Raw genomic sequence first — 26211 nt, 5'->3', positions numbered from 1 at the left:
ACAATCGTTCGATTTCATCCCTGCTGACCGCCAGAGGGCGGTGCTGACCGCACTGAATGATTTCTTTGAAGAACTACACTTCCCAGGATCCTTATAGGCGAAATGATAACGCTCCTATCCCACTGTTGATTTTTCCCCCCAAATAATGTCAAAATATAGATTGACTTGTTTAAGAGAAACATTTTTATCTTGAAAGGAAAGTTGTAATTTGGGCTGTTTTTGTTTTTTTATTTTCGAACTAGGCGGGTCTTACGGTGTGATAGGGCTGGAGACTCTCTTTCCCAACATGCAATCCTGGTCAAAAAAAAAACAAAAAAACAAAAAAAACATGCAATCCTGGTCGGAAATGCAAAAGATAAGACTGGCCAAGTTGGAACGTATGTTTCTTTGTCTGTGGCTTGTTTTTCCTCGGTTTCAGTCACTTAACTAAACCTTAGTCTCGACGACGTGTTTAGCATTAGCCACATTACGGACTCAAACATCAGTTTTCGAGTCTTACCACTCGATGATGTTTTGCGATCTATTTTTAGCCTAGCCTAGCCTAGCCTAGCCTAGCTGACCAACTGCTAACAAAGCTGCAAAGCACGTTGTCAATCGTTCAGAAACAAGTCAGGAAAATGTCATCCAGAACGACACCAGCTGCAGTAAAGTTCCAGGAGGAACTTTGTGGAGTAAAAGAGGAGCCCCCACATCAGCAACCCTCGACTGTGTGCGAAATAATGCACGTAAATGTTGTTCTTCACAGACTAGAAGGTTGGTTCACGTTCGATGATACGTATTGTATATTGTACATGACGGAAGACCGATCCCGGTGATGAGAATTCATTTTTCATTATAAAAGCAGTGCTATCAAGGCATTCGAATTTTTAAATCGCATTTTACATAGTTAACTGGTGGTTAACTTTTCTGTGTGTGTGTGTGTGTGGGGGGGGGGGGGGGGTGCGTATGTGTACACACACACATGTGGGGGATATCTATATATCTATACAGTACACTGTAAATTCTAACAAGTTAAGTTTACTTAAATAAATTGAGGAAACCGATTACCTTGGGAAAAGTAAGTAAACAAACTTATTGTGTTAAGTAGTGTGGAATTATCAAATTTAAGTGAGTGGTACTTTTTTTTAAGTTGTGAGAACTTAATGTATCTAAGTAAAGTTAAATTCATATCAAGTTGTTACAACGCAATTACTTTGAGTCGAATTAACTTTAATATATTGTGCCAAATCAAGTGGGCTTTACTTGAAATTTGTATTACTTTACTTGAGGTATCTTAGTGTAATCCACTTCAATAAAGTTGACAGGAACTCCATAAAGATAAGTAACAATAACTTAACATACTATGCCGAAGTAAGTGGGCAGTACTTAAATTGTCTGCCCATTCATTTTCAATGGCAAAAAAACAAATGTCCCCAAATCAACAGGAAATTACCAAATATCAATAGGACACGCCCCTTAAATGTCCCAAAATGACCAGGTCACGCCCCCCAAATGTCCCCAAATGACCTGATGTGACCAGTACACGCCACCCAAATGTCCCCACATGACCTGATATTACCGGGACATGTCCCCCAAATCAACAGGAAGTGACCTAATATGACCATGACATGTCCCAGAAATGACCCCAAATCAGCAGGAACTGGCCAGAAATGGTCTCTGAAATGTCCATACACCAATGTGGGCGGGGTTAAGATCTTCATCTTGACACAGCAAAGTCCAGAAAAATTTCTACCGAAATTGCCGTATCTATAACATACCTAGTTTCGCCAACTTTAAAATAAGAATTCACAAAATGGCATTATGAACATGTTTTATTTTTGTTTGTTTTTTTTACTTCAGTATTTCCAAACAATATGACAACACAGCAACAAACAGACTTCGCAACAAAAAGGCTTGGCAACATTTAGTCTGTAAAAATAAAAATACAAACTGATAAATAAAGACTAACATTCAGAACACATCGTTTCCCATTACACATATTCCTTGCCACAACATCTACGGCCTAGAGCTGCAAGCTGCAAACACTAGGCCTAGGCCAAAAGTGCATTCTTTAACGTTTGCAGTTTTGGGCTTAGCTTTTGGTGTCCCATGTTCAACAAAACCTTCTCAAAGAACTCAAAAATGTTTTTCATAGTTTTGGGGTATTCAAAATGCAGTGCAAAAATTAAAGCAAAAACAAGACAAATTGCTTTCGACATTGTTGGGAACCTCATTCATAACAAGGTTCCCTTCAAGGATGATCACATTTCTGCATGGCGTTAGTGGCATGTCCTCCGGTATGACTTGCAGAACCCCAACAGGAACTTGGACAAAGTCATCGGAAGAGTCTGAATCCTGCATTTAAAATAAAAACACAAATAAATTCTATTAAGATGGTAAGACATCACACACACATTATAGTGTGTTCACTTTGCTTATTGAAGTGCCTGCACAAAATCACAGAGAACAAACCAAAACTCTGTAATAGTCTTAGAGACCTCTTTAGTATACGAGCAGGTGGAAATGGCTGCATTTCATCACATTATATGCACAAAAAGATTTTTAAAAAATCACATGTGGGACATCAAATTTGTAACTCCCAAATGATTCAGAATACGTCACTTTTTGTGACATCCCCACTTAAATTGGAAAAAGTATTTTTTTTCCTTTGCATTTGGCTCCTTATTTTTTAAGTAAAACAAGATTTAACTCACTCATATCACTTTTTTTATCATTTGACATCTTATTTTTTAAGTAAAACACATCATTTTACTCACCCATATAAATTTTTTCGCATTTGGTGCACTTCAAAAGGTATCGTGTCAGACGATATCCCAATTTTAACAACTTTTTGGACGTGTACTGATTCAGAGAAAAGGCGCTTATAAATGTAACATAACTGACGTTACACACGTTTACATCCCAGCACTAGCATGATTTCACGGAGCCCCCCCCCCCCCCAAACACGCACGCGCGCACACCCCCGCACCCCCACGTCCACACACACTTCTCACCCGACATTACAGCTTGTTACACTGAGCTAACCAGTTAACTCAGAAGCATCACGCAAACAGCTAACAGACAGGACCGGCCGGCGGACACATGTTAGCACAGCACGTAGCTCACGGCTACACCGACTGGTCTATGAACCCGCAGGCAGACACACACAGGCGAACATGCCAACACGAAGTCTAAGAGTGGACTTCCTTCCAACAATTCTCATTTTAAACATTAAATGATATTGAAAAGGTTAGAAACAAAAGCTATACTTACCCAAACCAAGTCAGGGCAACATTCAGTTGGCGTAATGGTTCTGTTCGACCGCTTTCTCGAATTTTCCTCCAGAGGTAGATTCGCGCCACCCAGAAATGGACATGCGCACCACAGGTGCGCAGCTCTCATACCACAAACCATGCTACTCACTTAGTAGATTCAAGTTCATACAACTTAATAAAACAAGTAAGCAGGTAATAAGTGCAGACAACTCAATATGAGAAAGTAAACTTTAAAAACTAGTATGAATTAAGTGATATGAACTATTTAATCTTGAGTCAGGACAATTTTTGCATTTACAGTGTATGTATATTGACCCCCCCTCGCTTCCCATGACCTCACTTATCGCTGTTAGTGGTTAAAAAAAAACGCAAAAAAAATGTCACCCCGGTGTTGTACCGAAATCTGCGATCCGTCAGAATCTGTGACAAAGGAAGGCGATGTTGCCGACAGCAGCGACGATGAGTTAACGAAGAAGGCCACATACCCCGGTAACACACCAGAAACGTGAACGTCGAATCAACGATTCCGCTGCGATAACGCACCAGTGACGCTCGGCGTCAATTTCCATAGGACGCGTTTCTCGAGCGGCTCGATCGGTTCACGCGAGGATTGCAAGATCGCGCTACAATAGCGGGTATTTAAAGGTAATAAAACAACAACACTTTGCCTTTCAGACCCCGCGTATTGGCCAGCTTTCTTTTTGAAATAAAGAAGAAAAAATAAGTCATGTGCTAAAGCAAAAAGCAATCCTAATGACAAAGATTTTAACTAGGGTTGGGAATCTCTGGCATGAAGCCGATTCGATATGTATACACAGGTTACGATTCAATTCACATTTTTAAGGCCGATTCGATACAGTTTAAGAACGATACGGTTCGATACAGAGTGAAAACGATACGATACTAAACATTTTTTGTATGTGTTCGTACAGTATTTTAAACATATAAAAAAGACCACATTTCTAATAGCAAAATTAAACAGCAAAATTTCATACCAATGTTATGTTTTATTCTTTTATGAAAAAAAAAAATTAAGGCTTACTATATGGCCGTCATTTTGTTGGATGGGATTGATAATAAAACTCCAGTGACAGACAACAATAAAGTGCAGTAATTCATTTACTGTATTTCCTGGTGTTTTGAACACAAGAGGTAAGTAATTTAAGTGCAAACTTTCAACGTAAACATCTTACAAACAAAAAATATTCATTATATGCAGCAGCTCTAGAAAAAAAGAATTAAACCTGCAATGTAATCATAAATAAATAATACATTATGCTTTACCACTGGTATAATTGGGGGAATAAAAACATAGCATTTTAGACAGACAGGTCAATAATCATTACTTTAACCTTATACACAGCAGAGTCTTTCACTTATGCCTGTGCTTCCACATTTTTTTTTATTCCTCATCACTGTCCATATCTTTTTTGAAGGGCAGATTTTTTCTTGAGGAAGATCAACAAATCCACATGTTAATGTTTAAGTAGACTGCGTTTCGTGGGAAAAAAAATCTCCAGAGGGTCATGCTGCCCTTTCCACCATTGTAGTAGGTTATTTTTCAGGGTTAGAAGCTCACGATCTCTGTAACGCTCCATGCTTCACACTAGCTCTGTCCCTGTGACCCATGCGAACAGATCTGGCTGCCTTCCTCACTTCAAAGTCCGACTTTTGTTTTTCCGGGGTGAGAAAATCAATCGCTGCATGTCGCTGGCGTCGCTGCTCAAACTGTCCATTGTTTTAGCACGTTGCTTCGTTGCCACTACTTGTTTCATTTTCGTTTTGGGCTGTGAAGAAAACGCTACGCTGCGTGCGTTACAGTGGTTTTGTTAGCTCTCGCGTTGTTATGACACGCCCGTCACGATCGGGTAATGACGGCGACTCGTAGCGGTTCTGCCGAAATGCGTGGGAAGTTGCGGCAACCACGACCGTGAGTTGTGCTTGTCCATATTATATCATGCGTGCGGTCTCAATCTAAGTGTGCTGTGTGGTGAATGACACAAGCGCAGCATGTGAAGTAAAAGAAGCCGATTCTTGTGCTCGCGATAGCCGAATTCTATCTCTACTATCGGTTAATTGAATATTTAATGGCTAATTACTGTCGAATGGCAACTTTACTATCGATACAGCTGTATCTCTCACCTGTAAAACCGGATATCCGGCTTGTATCTGTTTATCGTTCTCAAGCCTAATTTTAACATGTATTTTACAAATTAAATGCCTCAATCTTTTTTTTTTTCTTATGAACATTTTTCTAAGCTTTATCGATATTTTTTCTCAAGTTAAAGCACCACTCAGAAATTAATAAATTTAATTGTGTAGCAGGATTTGTGTATTATTCATATTAATTACAGGTGGTTTAGCTCATTTCAATTTATTTTATTTATATGGGCTATTATTTATTTTATTATGTATTTATGTTTTCCAAATGTGATGTAGTATTCATTTATATTCTATATTTTATGTTGTATTATTTTAGTTCCTATGTGAATATTAGTTCCTACTTGTTTTGTTGTGGTAGGAGGGTTTTGTATTGAATACGGGGGTACTGATGCGCCGAGATTAAAAGCAGAGTTGATACTGTCCTGCCCTGTCAGTTATTATTATAGCAGAGAAAACAGCAGGAAACCAACAACAAGTAAACTGTGACCCGATCTACCCACAGCATTAAGAGATCTGATGGACTCGAAAAGTAAGTTACGATTGCAGATTATTTTGAAAATCGACCGGATCCACCGTATTTCTACATGAGTGACTTCCGACCTGCCCGATCCTACCTAGTAGTATTGACGCGGGGGGGGGGGGGGGGGGGGGCGTGTCAAATAAAAAACTCTGCTGTTCTTTTCGCGTGCGACGCGTTGAGCGCTTCTGGGACGCGTCCAACACGCGGCCGCACTGCGACTGGTGTGCATTGGCTGATTGACTTTAACGGCCGCATTTCACTGCGTTATCGCAGCGGGATTGTTGACGCGACGTTACGTTTCTAGTGTGTTACCGGGGTTACGCTAGCGGCGTAACGCCATTTGCTACGTAAATGAGGCTATACGCTCGCTACAAGTTGGCCAGGCTTATTTTCCCTTTCACGGAATAAACGTCATAATATTTAATCATGACTCATCAACATTAATCATGACGTTGTCATGATTAATGTTGATGTTGACAACAGAAAAACCGACAGCAACGACGGAATCGAAAAAGACCACTTAAGCCAACGGCGTGAACTGTCATTTGCTCTGTCAACGAGGCTCGCTACAAGTTGCCGAGGCTTATTTTCCCTTTCACGGTATAAACGTCATGACGTTGGATCATGACCTCGTTATTAAGAAAATGTCTGCTTTAAAAAGATTGCATGTTTCATGTGAATTTTTGACATTGTGAAATAGTTCTTTATCATGATGAGGTTACTGTGTAAATATGTCATTACTGTGTAAATATCCCATTAAATAAATTACATTTAATGTATGGCTTTTGACGTTGTGAAAATGTGCGCTTTTCTAAATTAGGTAGTGTATTGTATTTGTGATAATATGGAATTGTCTGACTTACACTTTTATTCTTTTAACTTATGACTCATCCTTACACACACATCTATTCACAATTTTAAATGTATAAGAGCAATGACATAAATGTATATGCTGTGGTCAGTGATTAATCTCACTGTATTTTCCTTATGCTCTTGCCCAAGTCCCCGCTAAGGCTCTTTACTGATTTTCCGACCCCACCCCATGCTACATCTCTTCTCAATTAGAACCCCTGAAAATTGGGTTAATCGGCTTTCACAAGGGTCAATGTTAAGGCGCCACCTACAGTTGAAGAGAATCACAATTTCAGACAGCCACATTGTCACCTATCGGAATATTTGATGATGAAACGTACAGACTCTGAGGGTCCAGTTGAGAGGAGATATAGTAGGGGGGAGTAGGGATAGTGTCAGAAGATCAGCAAAGAGCTTTAAGAGAGACTTGATTGTTCTTAGACACAGTAGAGAGGTATCACTATTTCCGACAGCCACATCTGCACCTATGAGAAAACGTGACAATAAAAAATAGTATCTGGACGTCGTTTTGAGGATATATTTGTTCAAATGACGGTAAGAGTAAGTAAGGAATAGCCTTCGATGGGCTGGGAAATAGCGAAATCACAGACTAACTACCACAATTACATTTATATCATTGTCCTTATACAAAAAAACTTGTGTATGCGTGAGTGAGTAAGGAAGAGTCATAAATTCATAGAATGAAAGTAATTTATAAGTGCAGATAATTTCATAATCTCAAAAATACAATTCAGTAATGTAATTTATTAGAGCAGAGTTTCACAACGTCAAAAATCATACAATAAATATAATTCATTGAATGGGATATTTACACTGTTACCTCGTCAGGAGGAATAAGAAGAATAATAGCAATTTATTGCAGCTCACTATTTCATAATATCAAAAGTAACTAATCTATTCAAGCAGAAATTTTCGAAACGTCAAAAATTCATAATTTATGTGATTTTTTTTTAAGCAGACATTTTCTTAATGACAACGTCATGATTAAATATTACGTTTATTCCGTGAAAGGGAAAATAAGCCTGGGCAACTTGTAGCGAGCATATTGCCTCATTTACCTAGCAAATGGCAGTTTAAGCCGTTAGTGTAAGTGGCCTTCTTCGTTTACTCATCGTCGTTGCTGTCAGCAACATCGCCTTCCTTCATCACAGATTCTGACGGATCGCAGATTTCAGTACAACACCGGCAATGCATGGGAGAAAATGACAGTAAATATAAAATAAGCACGGAGAGGCTGAAAATGAACATTAAGTGAAGGGAAAATGTAGCTTTCCATGCGCGGAATCAAACTTTTTTTTCACAGCGGCCTTTCCTAAAACTTGACTTGGTCGCAGGCATGATGCCACGAGGTATGATGCTCTCAGTGCAATCGGTTTTTTTGCCTCGTTTGCTAGCGTTTAGCCACATACTATGCAGAATGGACTGTGTTGTAGGCTCCTCTTCTGGCTCTTTCCCTGTAAAAAAAAAAAGCTGTCCAAAGACATCGTCGCTCGCAGCACTCAGCCAAGAGCAGCTAATGTTACTGTTTACATTGCAGTGTTTATACTAAGATTTTTTGAAGCTGTGGTGGTAGTGGTGTGCTGCATTGGAGGCGGTCAGCCCCACCAGGTTGTGCCGCGGCAAAATTGTTTCATGACAAATGAGAATTTCTTTATGAACAGCATTAATTTTTTTCCAATACAAAAGATAAAAAATGTCGAATTAATCGTACGAGAATAAAAGTCGAAAGCATCTTGTGGTTTAGAATCGGTTTTACAAATAAGGAAATCTCTAATATTTTGCCTCATCTAAATCAAATTATAATCAAGACGGATTTATACTAATTCTTCGTCATAGCTCTCAGCGAAGGTACGTGTATGCAAAGTGAGTAGCGGCTTACAGCTAAATTACCCTTACATAATAACACAACTTTTTTTGTGGTAGCAATAGTACGACTTTAATCTAGTCGTTCTTTTTTTTCGGCCCAAATTCTCTGTCGTACTATATCACCACAACAATAATAGTTTAATAGTAAATTAACGGACCCTCGTACGTTTACAACTTTTATCTTTCCATAATACTTATCTGAAATTACAATCAGTGACGTCGGCAACGAACAAATGCTTTGCTAGCACGCGACGATTCGGGTCAAAGACACGCCATAAACAACTTAAACGTTACGTCAATGTCAGTATTAAGTATTGTATTTGATTGCTATTTCAGACAACTTCTGGCAAATAGTGCATAAATAATGAGCTAAATATATTCAGATAGACGTCGTTTTAATTTATACAAATTAGAAATGATGAATTAGAATGCATCTTATAGATCTAGAAAAAACAAACATCTCATTTGCAAGACGTGGCGGCTTTTATTATGGTGTGGCGGTGACTTCATTGACTGACGTTGGAGTGGTATAGACCCCACTCACCAACGTCACACAATGACGTGTTGCTGTATTGGTCCGCCATATTGTCCGCCATTGTGTGTCCGAATTCTCAATGGTCTCAATTTATCGTGCAATTTATAGTGCAATTCATGGAAGCCCCGGTGCTTTCAGACGCTGTAAACTCATTGGGTGTGTTGCATAAAAGGCGTTATGTGGAAAAGCTTCAGTCTATCCATTTGCCAGATCCATATTTGATGCCTAAATCGATATTTTTTGAACCGCTGTCTGCTACCCTGATATCTACAACTATCTTGTCCACAGAAACTCAGCCTATTCTCATGAAACTTTGAAAAACTTTAAGAGCAGCACTCTCCACAACATTACCCTGTGTGACGCTTTACTTCCAATTTTCTAAAATGGCGACAATCAATAAAAAAAAAAAAGTTGACTGCAATGGCCGACGCTTCAAGGATTGGTGGATATTGGACTATTTCTTCAATAAAATACGCAACAACTGTGTCTGCCTCATTTGCAAAGAGACAGTCGCTGTTTTCAAAGACTTCGATGTGACGCGATATTACCAAACAAGACACGCTGACATGTACGACAACATTACAGGGAAGATACGCAGCGAGAAATGAAAGCAACTTGAAGCTAAGTTAATTTCACAGCAGCAGTATTTCGCAAGAGCCCGAGTGTCGAAAGCGAACACCACAAAGGCGAGATTGTTGAAATTATGAATTTTTAAAAAATAATAAAGCAAATGTGACACACAGAAGGGCTTGCTAAAATTTGTTTAAATATATTGTTCTACGCAAATCAGCCAAGGTAGCCCCCCACATTTTTACCACACCAATTCTGGCCCCCTTTGCAAAAAGTTTGGACACCCCTGTTTAACTGATGATCCGTAGACGTGGCTAGCTTCTTTCACTTGTTACCAGCTAAATATTATTCAAAAAATAATGATGGTGGAAGAAATAAGCATCTTGAATTTGAAACTGTATGTAGTCGGCGATTAGCCTCGCAATGATCTTAATTGTGGTTGTCAGCCCCAAACCCTCTAAATATAGATTAAATGCATCTTACCAGATATAAAATGACTACTACATAATCTGTGGTGATCGTTTGGTGCCCAGTTTTCTCGTCGAATTGCAGCAGTCCATCTCACTCTCCTCTCTGGGTCTGTTGGGTCTAAAACTCCTTCTTTAACTTAGTTTATTTACCCAAGGCAAGCTGACAAAAGGCAGGGCACGGTGCACGACCGATCTCTCTCATCCAAGTCTCCCTCCGAACTCTCCCGCGCTGCTAACTTTTATTGAGGGCTTGTTGATGGGCGGAATACAGTTACAACACTGTTGTCCAACGTGGCAGGTTCAGTCGGGCAAATTCCTTATTCTAGTCAGTGATTGAACAGTCACACTTCCTGATTAAAACTTCCTGATTGAATTACCTGAGCAGGCAAGACATCATTGTTTTGAACACACATTTGCACTCAAAGTACTGTAGCTTGGTGGAAAAGTACCTAGACGTTGTGTGATGAATCAACATGTGTGTATCTACTTATCAGCAGGATGTGAACAATCACCCGTAAGCACACGGTGATGGCTAAAACTGTATTCTTCATAATAGCTTGGGAGTGCGCGTATAATAGCTGTGGGAGAGCAAACTGGCATATTTGGCACCCAAAAACAAACTTACAGGGTCTCTCAGTATACGGTAGAACTTCAAGTCTCTCCGTCTATCTTCTCTGTTACTGCAACCAACCGCCACACACGCCTTCACCATTCTGATTATTAATGTTAACGAGCAGAAAAACACGCCATAATAGGAGGAATTTACGTAGCGGTAATGCGTAAACACGACAAGCTGATGGACAATATGGCGCGGAGGCGTGGTTGTGACGTAATGTTAGTGGGGTCTATAGGTGTGCAAACACCCCTGTAATGGTGGGCAACCCCTAGAGGACGACATACACAAATCACTAGTCGGATTAGTCATTTGTGTTAACATTTGTTCATTTATTTCAATTTGTATTTCAATATTTTTTCATTTATTTGAACATTCATTTCATTCTTGCACTCTCGTTCCCCTTGTAACTGCATGAAATAATTTTATATTTCATTGGCTCATCAATCTCGATGGACGAGGTTTGGGTTTATCAGGTTTGAACAAGTTTGTAAATGATGCTCAGGGTCTGAATTTTCTGCGTCAACGTGTTCTGCTAAGTCTAATAAATCCCGAGAGAGCTCGTCACAGCAATCGCTGCCATTTGGTGAAGGTAAAATAAAAAATAATTTTATTTTACGCAGTATAGGGGAACAAGAGTGCAAGAATGAAATAAATAGTGAAATAAATAAATGTTGAAATAAATAAATATACATGTTGGAATAAATAAATGCTGAAATAAACAAAATGGAAATCAATAAAATGTGAAATATACGAATAAGAATGTAAATAAATACATAAATATTGAAATTAAAAAATAAATATTGAAATAGAAGCATTTTAATGACATTTTAATCATGTATTTAATTTTTGCACATCTGGACCGCCATACAAAGCCGTCGAGTCGCACATGGGAGGGGAAAAATGCCTTTCTTTTTCATAAATTGTTGCGGCATTTTTTGGTCTTAAATTACATTTGAAGGTCTTAAAAAGCATTCAATTTGACTTTTAAAATGGTGCTATTACCCTGCAACAGATTTAATCATCAATTAGTTGTTGCAGGCTTCGGCTCAATGGGTTGGAGTTGTGAGCCCTGTTCAGATTTATTTTCACTTTCCGTGGATTAAATTCAAAATGGAAACGGTGTCGAATCTTTTGCAATGTTTTAGGCATTCATTTCAGAACGTAAAAGCCATTCATTTGCTGCTCTACGCACATAAGCAATATATGACCTGGGCTCTTTTATGCTTTATTACTTTTTAATGTAGTTTATGTTTTTGTTGATGTCTTTTTTATTTTAATGTGGTGTCAAGCACTTTGAATTCATTAGTGTTGGATTGGATGACAACAAAACATGAATAAACAAAAAAATGGGCAAAGAGGAATTTTCTCCAACAGAAAACAACTTTGGGGACACAAGTTTGCAAATGAAGAAATAAGATTTGTTTGTGGTCTTGCAGATCTATATGTTAGCCAAGCCCATCGTCTTGAGCACCAGGAGTCTGCATGCATCAAGGGGGAGGAGGAAGAATCTCCATACATCAAGGAGGAAGAGTCTGTTCACATTCAAGGTCATTCCAAGCATTTTTTTTCTTAAGATGAGGCAGAAATCAAATATGGTACCGTCTCATAAGTACAAAAAGGTCTTTCAGTCGAATATAGTGGATTTGCATCCTGTAGCTGTTAGCAGTGCAACGGTTTGCGTTTCAAAACCGAACCGTACGGTTCGCCCTGTACGGTTCAATACGCCTTTATGAACCGCGCCTTTTTGGTTTTGCAATTACAGTAATTTATTCCGAACGCTTGTGGAATGAATTGGTCAAACTCTGTGTGCCTGTGTGTGACGTGAAGCGCAGCTGTGGAGAAATTCCCGCCCCGCGAGTAAATGTCCAATCGCTGTCAAGCACCTGTGTAATAGGAGCCGAGTAACGCCCTCTATCGCTTACGAGCGAGGTGAAAGTGAAACAAGAAAGAAAACAAAAAAAGTTATGGTGAGCGGAGGAGTCGACAGACCGAATTTTGAGGAAGCACCGGCTTCTTTCAAATCTGCGGTGTGGCAACATTTCGGTTTCCCCGTGGACTACAATGCAGACGGAGAGAAAATATTGGAAAAAAAAACAAACAATTTGCAAGCATTGCTCAGCGCTTGTTCCCTATGCTAATGGCAACACTTCTAACATGACTCGGCAACTCAGCCGGCATCACCCACAGACATCGCTTTCTCAGAGCAGGACAACCCCGAAGATGACACCAGTGAAAACACACGGGTCGATAGAAGAGGCGTTCCAAAAGCCTTAAAATATCAGGTCAGAAAAACAAAAGAAAATAACCCACCCAGTGGGGATGTGCATTGCAAAAGACATGCAACCATATTCCGTGGTTGAAGATGCGGGCTTCGTTAATTTAATTGCAACGCTTGACCCGCGTTATATTGTTCCCTCGCGGACATATTTTTGCCAACAACATAATCCCTGTCATTTATGAAATGGCACGCAAAGCCATCGAAGAGGATTTCGCGAAAGCACATAGTTTCACCCTGACCGTTGATAGTTGGACGTCCCGTGCTACAGAGTGTTACTACCTAACTGTGACGGTCCATTATAATTCATACCTGTCAAGTTGTACAATCTCGTCATAATTTGTACAAGTGAGCACTGATTTTTAAATGTGTACGCCGTATGTTACGTTCAAAATCTGCACGTTTTTCGTGCATTGAGTTTTTTTTTTTTTTCATCCGTTTGGATTTGGTCACCGTTTCTGCAACGAGACAATGTTCGTTAATACGTTGGTTGAAAAGTCAGACAGGCAAAGGGAAGAGTGTTTGTTGAGACGCTTTAGCAAACGCGATGCTAGGCTAAGTGGCTCCAATAGTTCCTGACTGTGGCCGACATCATACAATTTACGCCTAGATAACGCATGCATATAGAACTACATGCGAAATGACACTCGGTAGCGTTCGTAAACAGCCGCCATTTTAGAGCAGTAAACTTCTCAGAAAGGCTCTGTTGTAGTAAACATTCCGAGCGACCCTAAGCAACTTCTTATCCAAAATACTCCTAAATCGTCAAAATCTTGACTTGAGTCTATCTTTAAAGGATGAAACAGTTTTAAAATTTTTACATGTCGAAAGTAGACGGAAGGGAACTAAGGCAAAAACGGGAGCAATTTTATCAACTTTAACGGTTGATTCACAACATTAAATGACCTCCAAACATAGCAAAGGTTACTATGTTTTTGGGTTTTTTTTTTTTTTTTTTTTTTTTTAATGAAAAAAAAACATGAAAGGTATCACCAGTTACTTTGCCAAGTAACTTTTTTACTACTGTGAGTGTATTTCAGTAGTCAGTCACTACACTTGCCTAAGAGCTAAGAGGCATTTTAACAGTCGAAAATTTTTACATTTTAAGTGTTTATTTCATTTTTTTAAAAGCAAAATAAAGGCAGTTTAAAAAAAAAAAAAAGCAAAACGCAAACCGAAACCGAACCGAAAACGTGATCCCAAAGCCGAGGTTCAAACCGAACCGTGGGCTAACTGAACCGTTGCACCAATAGTAGCTGTGCAATGGACTCATGAACCGACGTAAGGTTTGCGCCACGGCATCGACATGACTATTGTTTGAATATAAAGAATTATTTCTATGAAAACAAATTTGCTTTGTTTGAAGGGATTACATGATGTAGATATACGTATTACTAAACTTGAGAACGATAAACCGATACGACCGGATATCCGGTTTTACAGGTAAGAGATACAGCTGTATCAATAGTAAAGTTACCATTCGACAGTAATTAGCCATTAAATATTCAATGAACCGATAGTAGAGATAGAATTCGGCTATCTCGAGCACAAGAATCGGCTTCTAATGCCTAGTTCAATGCATTATTTAATATGATAATTATTTAGCTTTTACTTCACATGCTGCGCTTGTGTCATTCACCACACAGCGCACTTAGATTATGACCGTACGCATGATATAATATGGACTTGCACCACTCACAGTCGTGGTTTCCTCAAATTCCCATGCATTTCGGCAGAACCGCTAGTAGTCGCCGTCATAAACCGATCGTCACGGGCGTGCCATAACAACGCGAGAGCTAAAAAAAAAACACTGTAACGCACGCTCCGTAGCGTTTTCTTCACAGCCCCAAACGAAACTAGTAGTGGCAACGAAGCAACGTGCTAAAACAATGGACAGTTTGTGCACCACGCCAGCGACGTGCAGCGATTGATTTTCAACGCACCCAGGAAAACTAAAGTCGGACTTTGAAGTGACGAAAGCAGCCAAATCTGTTCGCATGGGACACAGGGACAGAGCTAGTGTGAAGCATGGAGCGGTACAGAGATTGTGAGTTTTTAACCCTGAAAAATAACCCACTACAATGGTGGAAAGGGCGGCATATGGTTTCCATGAAACGCAGTCTATTTAAACATGAACATGTGGATCACTTGATCTTCCTCAAGAAAAATCTGCCCTTCAAAAAAGATAGATAGTGATGAGGAATAGAAAATGTGGAAGCACAGTCATAAGTGAATGACTTTGCTGTGTATCAGGTTAAAGTAATAATTATAGACCTGTCTGTCTAAAATGCCATGTTTTTATTCCCCCAGTTATACCAGTGGCAAAGCATAATTTTTTTTTTTTTTAATGATAACACTAGCAGGTTTAATTCTTTTTTTCCAGAGCTGCTGCATATAATTAATATTTTTTGCCTGTAAGATGTTTACGTTGAAATTTTGCACTTATTTTACTTACCTATTGTTTTCAAAACATCAAATACAGTAATTAAATTACTGCACATTATTGCCGTCTGTCACTGGAGTTTTATGTTATTATCAATCCCATCCAACAAAATGACGGTCATATAGTAAGCTTTATTTTTTTTTCATAAAAAAATAAAAGATAACATTGTTATGAAATTTTGTTGTTCAATTTTGCTATTAGAAATGTGGTCTTTTTTTTATATGTTTAAAATACTGTACGAACACACACAACAAATGTTTACTATCGTATCGTTTTCACTCTGTATCGAACCGTATCGTTCTTAAACTGTATCGAATAGCTCGGCCTTAAAAATGTATCGTTTTTTAATCGAATCGTAACCTGTGTATCTAGATATATATCGAATCGGCTACATGCCAGAGATTCCAACCCTACGTATTACGCGCAACTACAAGTATAGAACAGACCCTGAGTAGCACAAACAAGAGCGTAACGCTGTGTCAAACACACTGACGGCAGACATATGGTCACTCCAACCACACCAAATCAAGTGGAACATTTAGTCATTGGGATGTGACAATTAAAGGTTTGTGAATTTTTTATTCTTAGATTATTCGCGATTAGGCCGCTAAATATTCGAGAACGACTTACAAACATCCATATTCCGATTATTTAAATAGGCTAAGTTAAGCAGAACTAAAAAACAGTCAGCGTGGTCTTTAGGACGAAATGAGGAACGGACCCAGAGTAAACATCCATCGCAACTCATGCCGCGAGATAAAAAAAACTGCCAAAAGACACTACAAACAACGCCTAGTTGCTACAAACTTCGCCCACGTAATGCTACAGTAGATATCAGATGTTTGTAGAAGTAGATGCGAGATGACAGACTCGCCGGCGTTGGTAAACATCCCGCCATCTTAAAGCAGTAGACTTCTCAGGAAGGCTCTGTTGTAGCAAACCTAATTAACTTTTTGTCTAAAATACTCTTAAATCGACAAAGTCTTGAATCTATCTTTAAATGATGAAACAGTTTTAAAACTTTGACATGTCGAAAGTAGACAGAAGGGAAATTATGGAATAATGGGAGCAATTTTAATAACTTTAACGGTTAATTCACAACAATAAATTAATTATATGTTGTTTAAAGCTGCTGATACAGAATGGGGACTTGAGTATTTTATTGACTGTTTTTAACTGTTAACTTGATACTGAACTATTAGTTTATGTAAGCCTGAGAGGATTTTTGTACTATTTTTGGAACTAATGTACGAAACATTAAAAGCAGGGCTTTGTGCATGAATAATTGATTTATAATCGAATTGTACCCTCTGAATCGTCATCGAATCGTGAGGTGCCCAAAGATTCCCACCTCTTGTGAAAATATATCAAAAAGGATATATATTGTGATACTTTGCAGCCCAAAAGGTTATCAATATGCTCTCACCTAGAATCGAAATTTCGTTTTGATGATGATGAAGCTTTTTATTTCAAGCATGCACAAAGAAACAGAAATACAATATAACTCAGATAAGTAGATAAGGTAGTCAGTTTGGTAGTACGTAGTTAGGGTATGTACATACATATAAACAAAAATGGTATGTCATTCTTTTTTATTGCAGATAATGATCGCAATAAAGCATTTGGACAACATGAATCCATTTCTTGATTTATCGAAAACGATGTGCGAAGCAGGCGGGGCGGGATCTATGGGGGGGCCGGGGTGGGCACAGCCCACCCAGACGTGAGTCGTGCCCACCCAATCAAAATGTCGGTGTTCTGTTATGCATAAAAGATTGATGGGTTTTATGATTGAATACTTGAGTTTGATTGCTTTTACGTTTTATCAGCATCATCTAGTGGACGCCTTAATTTACTGCATCTCATGCGCACTTTATTTGAAAGAAACTGCAACACGGAAGTGAAGTTGTTCAGTATAGCATCACACGACGACGGTCGCAGTCAGTTCACGCCGTCTCTGTGACCACTTTGCCTTGAATTTGAGGTTGCATCGCCGGTATGTGTTGTTTAAATTAGAGCTGTCCCGACTAGTCGTTGTCGACGTCATCGATGACGTAAATGCGTCGACGGGCAAAACATACTGTCGATGGGTATTGACGGGTTAAAAAAAAAAATTACATGCGGATAAAGTTTAGAATGGCGGGCGCTCGCGATGCAAGCGGTTGTAACTAACACCCCCAAGGGGGCCGCTGTTATTTCAATGTGACCGGCATTGTCAGATTGAGCAAAGAGGAAGAAAGTGGGCGAGCAAGAGAGAGGGAGCGAAAGAGAGGGAGTGTGATCGGTGAGTTTGGAAAGTGCGCGGGTAGCGCGGAGCCTTCAGTGGCTGGAGCCCCTTTGTTTTTGTTTTGGACAATAAAAGTATCGGTAAAGAGCCATCCGACGCCTCTCGGTGTTTTTATGAACGCCGCCGCCTTCCTGAGGAGGACATGGGCCGAACCAACGACAACGAGCCAAGTGAATCGCCGGTTCACTCCTCATTATGGCGAGGAGTTGAAAACACCGCAAATTACCAAAAAGGGCAGAATTGGTGACACATGAAAGAGGCATAAAGCCAAAAAAGCCGACCAGACTAGCCAGAGTCTGGAATAATTTCAAGGAAAATATGGAGGGTGCCACTGTGTGTACTCTTTGCTAAGCTGAGCTCGTATACTACGGTAGCACGTCAGCTATGAACGAACACTTGAAGCGCCGTCACCCAAGTATATTTTTCAAGACAACAAACAACAAGCTAGAGGATTGTAAGTCCATACAACTTTCTAACGATTTTTTAAAATGGAAGTTACCTTTATGTGCGTCGTATCAACGTGCATTTTTATTTAATAAAATAATTAATATATATATATATATATATACATTTTTTAATTATTATTAGATTTATTAGGATCATGGAAGCTCCCAGTTGGGGAAAATATATACATACATCCTGTATATACATAATATAATGAAAATATATATGGAAACAACACTGGCCTGCTTACTGTAATCTATGACTGCACTAATGTTAGTCACTTTATATTATAAAGTATCATTGTGTATATACATATAGTAGTATACTATAAAATTAATTCTATATATTTAATTTTTGTTACTGTGAGTATGTGTGCCTCTCATTCAAAATAGTTGTGGTAATATTTCATTGTGCCCTCTACTTTAATCTATTTTCAGGTTAAAACAAACAAAAGTTGAAGAGTTTTTCCCCTCCCCCCAAAATGCGGAATGCACACCAGAAAAAGCATCTGAACTCACACAAAGTATTCTGAAAATGGTTGTCCGGGATATTGCAATTAATTTTAACATTTAGAACAATATAGACAATGACATACCACAAAAAGAGTAAGAATTGTTTTGACTCCTGTTTAAAGAGGTGAAGTCTCAGTGTTTCCGTTTACATCTTTTTTTTTTGCACTAGTTAATGCCAGCATCATTTGACCTCATTGTTTGTGATTTATTATTATTATTATTTATTATATTAATTTATGTTATTTATTTATACGTTAATAAATAATGTAGGTGTTCCAAAATGTTTTTTTGTGAATTAATAAGCTTCAACAAAAATTTCATTATTAAAGTAATTAAAAAAAAAAAAAGATTAGTCGACTAATCGTAAAAATAGTCGGCTGACTAATCGGGAGGAAATTAGTCGTTTGGGACAGCCCTAGTTTAAATGCGTTTAAAAACGTAAATATGTGAACTGTGTGTACTTCAGTGCAAAAAAGTGAGACAGACTCACTTAGCATGAAACTTGTGATATGCTAATTACCCACGAGTTAGAGGGTCGGCAAAAGGGCGTCTCGGACGCTCTGCTAATTGTTTATTCATATTTTCATATGCAGTTTGCTACAGATAGGGCAGTACAGTACATATGCGATTTCATATATTGTGCATATTTTGATTGTGTTGTTTTGTCTGTTTTCTTTAGTTTCACCCTTTTGAGTTTTAATAAACCTGCTTAGACAAAGCCACGTCTGAAGAGTCGTTCATACGAGAAAGGTGTTCATAGCCACGACTATCGTGACGGCACAGTCAGGAATATTTATAGTAGCGTCGCACTGGATATAGAGAACGCACGGAGAGTTGGTCTAACCTGTTTTTTTATTGCAGGATTAACTGTTACTGTTGGCCGCAACCACGCCGAACAAGCAATCACCAAAACAAGGTGTTTTTCCAACCTCGTTTGTTATCCGCGCGCTTCCTCTCTCTCCTCCAGACACATTCTCGCAGTCGGACATCCGGGCATTAATGACGTCACCAGCCAAAACAAAGCGTCGCCATATTGCAATGGGGGCAAAACACGAGTCACAAGCAGTTTCTCTGTCGTGCATTGTAGTCCAAACGCGTTGAACTTTTGTCTTATTTGCGGACTTTTTTTCCGTCGGAATGACTAAAAGTGTCCGTGTTGCGGGTTGTAACACAAGGAAGAGTTTGGAGCCACATTTGAAGTTCTTCATTCTTCCTCATGAGAAGAAAAGGACAAGCAAATGGGTGAGAGCAATCAATCGAGGAACAGTAAAAGAAGACGGTTCCGTGGACCATTCTCGCCAGTGGGAACCTAAATCAAGGCACATTTACGTTTGCAGCCGACATTTTATTAGTGGTGAGTAAACTTGAATCGATTTTTTTTGCCCCAGATAGCTGCTAGGATTCAATAGACTAGGCAGTGGTTATTATTACCGTAACCAACAACTCGCAAAGCGTTATTTTTCTTTTGCCGTGAACTGCTCTGATCGGTCGATCGGTATATTATTGGCCTGGTGGGAATTGGTTATTTTGCCGTGACGTGTTCACGGCTAAATAACGCTTGGAGGCGAATTATCGGTTACGGCAGAAATAATCACTGCTTATATACTACCAGTTTTCTTAGTTCCACACAGTACATATTCCACGTAATTGATAAAGGTCAACTTACTGGGTGACTTTATGAGGTAGTTGTAGATGTTTCCGAACTCCACTGCAGGCCATTCCTTTGGATTGTTTTTCCAGCTATCAGCTGCGAATTTGTATGGGCAGATTTGCAGGCCAATACACGCTAATTTTAAGTCGTATCGCCTCCTCGCGTCTGTCGGCAGTGACTCGTGATAATAATAAGTCATGTTTATGCCGTTTTTATGAAAAAAGATGCAAAACACAGCTGAAATATATGAATTTTAGACAACGTTTGTCTACAGATGTTTATCTGTGCGTGCCCCCATCTCAAAATGGTGACACGTTGCTATGCGAGATGACGCCGACTGCGAGAATAAGTAGATAGATGAATGGAAAAAAAAATAATGATGCAGCCTCAACAGGACACAAGCCAGTGTCCTACTTGCGCCGGTCCCAAGCCCGGAGAAATGCAGAGGGTAAAAAAAAAAGCCTGCATTGGGGGTGCCCCCTCAAGTTTTCTTAGTGCCCACTCTGGTGGGTAAACCTACATCCGGGCCTGGAAGTAGGTCAATAAATCACAATTTATAAAATAATTAGAAAAATATTAATGAAAGTTGAGCATACGAGGAATATGTTATAAGACAGCAAAGCTTAAGAGAGCTTTTCCAAACTTTCACCCATCATCACGGAGACTCTCGGCGGAATCCAAACGGACTTTATCCCAGTGTCCTCGGTAATTCAAGCTCCAATAGTGTATCTTAAAGTTGCTGTGGTTAAAAAGCTCATAGTTGGATCTGGGGATCGAGCTGACGGTCCGCTTCGAGGCGAGCCACCGCCTCCAGCCCCAGCTTTGTTCATCATGCCCCTACATGGTGTCAACCGGAACTATAACTAGCCAACGATAGCACCAACAAATTAAAAGTTAGTGCAGGCGTTCAATGTATTTCTTGTTGTTGTTGTTTGTGCATCCATGAAAAAGACGAATGTAAAGAGTCTGTAACTGGCCTGTTGAGTGTTTTATATAAACTCATTGGCTGCCATTGACGATGCTAGTCGTCAAATTCATTAAAAGTGGGAGAGCTGGCAAAGAATGTTAATTTTCGCCGCCAATTTACAAACTGAAAACTTCACAGCAGAAGGATGAAAAGAGTCAAACGTTTGGACGTCTATTACCGTCAATGCAAGTGAACGAGTTAACTATCAATCAATAAGAAAAAAATGGGCTCCGTTACAGACTGTTCTGATAATCCAAAGTACAACCTTAAATAAAGTTGGTCAATTAAGATTTATTTGTCATTTTCAAACCTATGGGGAACAGCGACACGTCTTTATACCATGTATTATTAGACAATCCAAATACAGATTAAAGGGCGTGCTGCGTGATAAGAAATAAAAACTACGTGCACAACTGTCAAATGTCACGCATTGTTAACATATGACGGGTACGATGGCACAGTTTCACGTTGTCGTCTCGTCAGACGTAAATTTGCAATCTTTTCGTCACGTTAAAGTCATCAAAGATGTTTTAGCTCGTCCTCGTGACGTCATAGCTATAAAAAAAATCTATCAAAAAACACTGTTTGATACCTGAAAGTACTTCCAAACCGGGCCAGGCGTTTTTGCAAGACGGAGTCAGTTAGCATGTTGCTTCTCGCCGTGTTTTAATGACATCATCACAATGGGACTAAGGCTCTTCACACGATTCAATGGTAAACTTTCGGTCTTCAAAACATTTAGACCGAAATTGCATTTTTAGCTATTTTTGGCCGATAATTTTCGGCGCTGAATTTAAAGTCACTGTACTCATCTTCCCCAAGTTTTGCACAAAGAAAAGACTGGCCGATGACACGGTGGTGGTCAATAAATATATCGGTGGTTTTCTTGTTTCTTGCAGGTTTCAGAAAATATATTGGTGCTGAGACAGAATCTCCTGGCGTTAACGAGTATGTTGAGCTCCCCCAAATCAAAGAGGAGGAGGAGCCAGAGCCCTGTCCACAGAGGCAACTTCCAATCAAAAAGGAGGAGGAGGAGCTGCCATATGGTAAAAAGGAGGTAGAGGAGGAGCATATCACCAGGTTGACTAGTGAGCCCTTGAAGAGTGAAGATGGTCCGAGTGAGGCCGGCAGAGGGGCAAAGCCTCCAAGCGAGGGGAGTAGCAGCAGCTCAACAGAAGGATTGCAAGCAGACATTGACATTGCTTCATCAGACAGAGATGGCGCCACGTCACACTCACCTTACAATGATGATGGTCATAAGACATCTCACGGTGACGACAAACTCTGCAAATGCTCTCAGTGTGGGAAAACCTTTGCTACTAAGCAAAGTTGTCGAGGACATATGAGGATCCATACTGGTGAAAAACCTTATGTCTGCTCAGTTTGTGGAAAGAGTTTTGTTCATTCGGGAGACTTAACAAAACACACAAGAATCCACACTGGCGAAAAACCTTTTTCCTGCTCAGTTTGTAGTCAAAGATTTGCTCGGAAGCAACTCTTAAAACAACATACAAGAACCCACACTGGCGAAAAACCTTTTTCCTGCTCAGTTTGTGGTCAAAGATTCACTAGAAAAACTAGCTTGAAAATACACACAAGAATTCACACTGGAGAAAAACCTTTTCCCTGCTCAGTATGTGGTCAAAGATTCACTCAGCAGCAACACTTAAAAGAACATACAAAAACACACACTGGCGAAAAACCTTTTTCCTGCTCCGTTTGTGGTCAAGGATTTGCTCGTATAGAAACCTTAAAAAAACACAAAAGAACACACACTGGCGAAAAACCTTTTTCCTGCTCAGTTTGTGATCAAAGATTTGCTCAGAAGCAAACCTTAAAACAACACACAAGAAGCCACACTGGCGAAAAACATTTTTCCTGCTCAGTTTGTGGTCAAAGATTCACTCAAAAAAATAGCTTGAAAATACACACAAGAATCCACACTGGAGAAAAACCTTTTCCCTGCTCAGTTTGTGATCAAAGATTTGCTCGAAAGCAACTTTTAAAACAACACACAAACACTGGCGAAAAATCTTTTTCCTGCTCAGTTTGTAGTCAAAGATTTGCTCGGAAGCAACTCTTAAAACAACATACAAGAACCCACACTGGCGAAAAACCTTTTTCCTGCTCAGTTTGTGGTCAAAGATTCACTAGAAAAACTAGCTTGAAAATACACACAAGAATTCACACTGGAGAAAAACCTTTTCCCTGCTCAGTATGTGGTCAAAGATTCACTCAGCAGCAACACTTAAAAGAACATACAAAAACACACACTGGCGAAAAACCTTTTTCCTGCTCCGTTTGTGGTCAAGGATTTGCTCGTATAGAAACCTTAAAAAAACACAAAAGAACACACACTGGCAAAAAACCTTTTTCCTGCTCAGTTTGTGATCAAAGATTTGCTCAGAAGCAAACCTTAAAACAACACACAAGAAGCCACACTGGCGAAAAACATTTTTCCTGCTCAGTTTGTGGTCAAAGATTCACTCAAAAAAATAGCTTGAAAATACACACAAGAATCCACACTGGAGAAAAACCTTTTCCCTGCTCAGTTTATGATCAAAGATTTGCTCGAAAGCAACTTTTAAAACAACACACAATAACCCACACTGGCGAAAACCCTTTTTCCTGCTCAGTTTGTAGTCAAAGATTTGCTCAGAAGCAACTCTTAAAACAACATACAAGAACCCACACTGGCGAAAAACATTTTTCCTGCTCAGTTTGTGGTCAAAGATTCACTAGAAAAAAAAGCTTGAAAATACACACAAGAATTCACACTGGAGAAAAACCTTTTCCCTGCTCAGTATGTGGTCAAAGATTCACTCAGCAGCAACACTTAAAAGAACATACAAAAACACACACTGGCGAAAAACCTTTTTCCTGCTCAGTTTGTGGTCAAGGATTTGCTCGTATAGAAACCTTAAAAAAACACAAAAGAACACACACTGGCGAAAAACCTTTTTCCTGCTCAGTTTGTGATCAAAGATTTGCTCAGAAGCAAACCTTAAAACAACACACAAGAAGCCACACTGGTGAAAAACCTTTTTTCCTATAGACCCTACTCACCAACGTCACACAATGACGTGTCGCTGTATCCGGCCGCCATATTGTCCGTCATTGTTTATCCGTATTCTCAATGGTTTCAATTTGTCGTGCAATTTATAGTGCAATTCATGGAAGCCCCGGTGCTTTCAGACGCTGTAAACTCATTGGATGCGTTGCATAAAGGCGTTATGTGGAAAAGCTTCAGTCTATCCATTCGCCAGATCCATATTAGATGCCTAAATCGATATTTTTCGACCCGCTGTGTTCGCCCTTTCTGCCTGACATCTGCTACCCTGATATCTACAACTATCTTGTCCACACTAAATCAGCCTATTCTCACGAAAGTTTGAAAAAATTTAAGAGCAGCACTCTAAGCAACATTACCCCGTGTTACCCTTCCAATTTTCTAAAATGGCGACGATCAAAAAAAAAAGTTGACTGTGATGGCCGACGCTTCAAGGATAGGTGGATATTGGACTATTTCTTCAATAAAACACGCAACAACGGTGTCTGCCTCATTTGCAAAGAGACAGTCGCTGTTTTCAAAGAGTTCGATGTGACGCGACAATGATATTACCGAACAAGACGCGCTGACATGTACAACATTACAGGGAAGATACGCAGCGAGAAATTATAGCGACTTGAAGCACAGCAGCAGTATTTTGCAAGAGCCCGAGTGTCGTAAGAGAACGCCACAAAGAGGAGACTGTTGAAATCATGAATTAAAAAAAACAAATGTGACACACAGAAGGGCTTGCCAAAAGTTGTTTAAATATATTGTTCTATGTAAATCAGCCAAGGTAGCCCCCTGCATTTTTACCACACAAAATATGGCCCCCTTTGCAAAAGGTTTGGACACACTTGTTTAACTGATGATCCGTAGACGAGGCCAGCTTCTTTCACTTGGTACCAGCTAAATATTATTCAAAATGTAATGATGATGGAGCAAATAAGCATCTTGAATTTGAAACTGTATGTTGTCGGCGATTAGCCTCGCAATGATCTTAATTGTGGTTGTCAGCCCAAAACCCTCTAAATATATATTAAATGCATCTTACCAGATATAAAATGACTACTACATAATCTGTGGTAATCGTTTGGAGCCCAGCACATCGGAGCGTTATGAGAGGTTGGAAAGGCGAAGAGTGCACGCTGAAACTTCTGTTTTCTCTGCTCTTACAAACACGAGCCCGAGTGTTGTTGTGAAAAGTCAATAAAATATGAATACCAAAACATGACTTGAACAACTTCTTGACAAACTGTAACTGCTTGTTGTCTACTTCAGGTCTTCATAATAAACAGGTGTAATAATTACAAAGTCAGGTGACTTAATTTTGTTATTCTATTTGGAATATGCATTGACAATTTTTGGACAGTGTTGTAGACAAGAACTGGGACTGATAAGTTGCAATAAATTTATTTCAAGTAATGCAATTTCTCCAATACGATATTTGAATTGACAGTTTAAAATTTTTAAATTAGTGCAAACAAGGCCCACCCTCTGACGGGGGCAGCAAATATTATATAATAAATCATAAGTAATACACAAATACAAGATTACAATAAACGTGTCTTTGTCAAAGCAGTTTAAAACACTATTTACTGGCCTTGGGTAAATTGCCAGACAGAATAAATATGTGCTTTAAAGTTCTTGCATTTCCATTTTAAGTATTGCAAGTACTGTACTAGTCTCCAACACAGTATTTGAACTGACAATTTA

General features: G+C 39.3%; 1 protein-coding gene across 3 annotated transcripts; it reads left to right on the top strand.

Annotated features, from left to right (window-relative positions):
- Window positions 1-340: 340 nt before the first annotated feature.
- LOC130928525 (oocyte zinc finger protein XlCOF6-like) lies at window positions 341-26009 on the top strand. Of its 3 annotated transcripts, XM_057855206.1 has the most exons (4): window positions 341-753; window positions 12304-12414; window positions 19690-19744; window positions 22346-22425. In XM_057855206.1, the coding sequence occupies exons 1-4, from the start codon at window positions 618-620 to the stop codon at window positions 22368-22370; spliced, it is 327 nt and encodes a 108-aa protein (XP_057711189.1). In that variant the 5' UTR covers window positions 341-617; the 3' UTR covers window positions 22371-22425. The 3 variants fall into 3 exon arrangements, with proteins under 3 accessions (XP_057711189.1, XP_057711187.1, XP_057711188.1); XM_057855204.1 differs by lacking the exon at window positions 19690-19744 and having other exon boundaries at window positions 22346-26009; XM_057855205.1 differs by lacking the exons at window positions 12304-12414; window positions 19690-19744 and having other exon boundaries at window positions 22346-26009.
- The last annotated feature ends 202 nt before the right edge of the window (window positions 26010-26211 follow it).

Source organism: Corythoichthys intestinalis, chromosome 13, assembly GCF_030265065.1.
Source record: "Corythoichthys intestinalis isolate RoL2023-P3 chromosome 13, ASM3026506v1, whole genome shotgun sequence".
NCBI lineage: Eukaryota > Metazoa > Chordata > Actinopteri > Syngnathiformes > Syngnathidae > Corythoichthys > Corythoichthys intestinalis.
The sequence above is the reverse complement of the archived record's forward strand: the minus strand, read 5'-3'. Positions and strand labels throughout refer to the sequence as shown.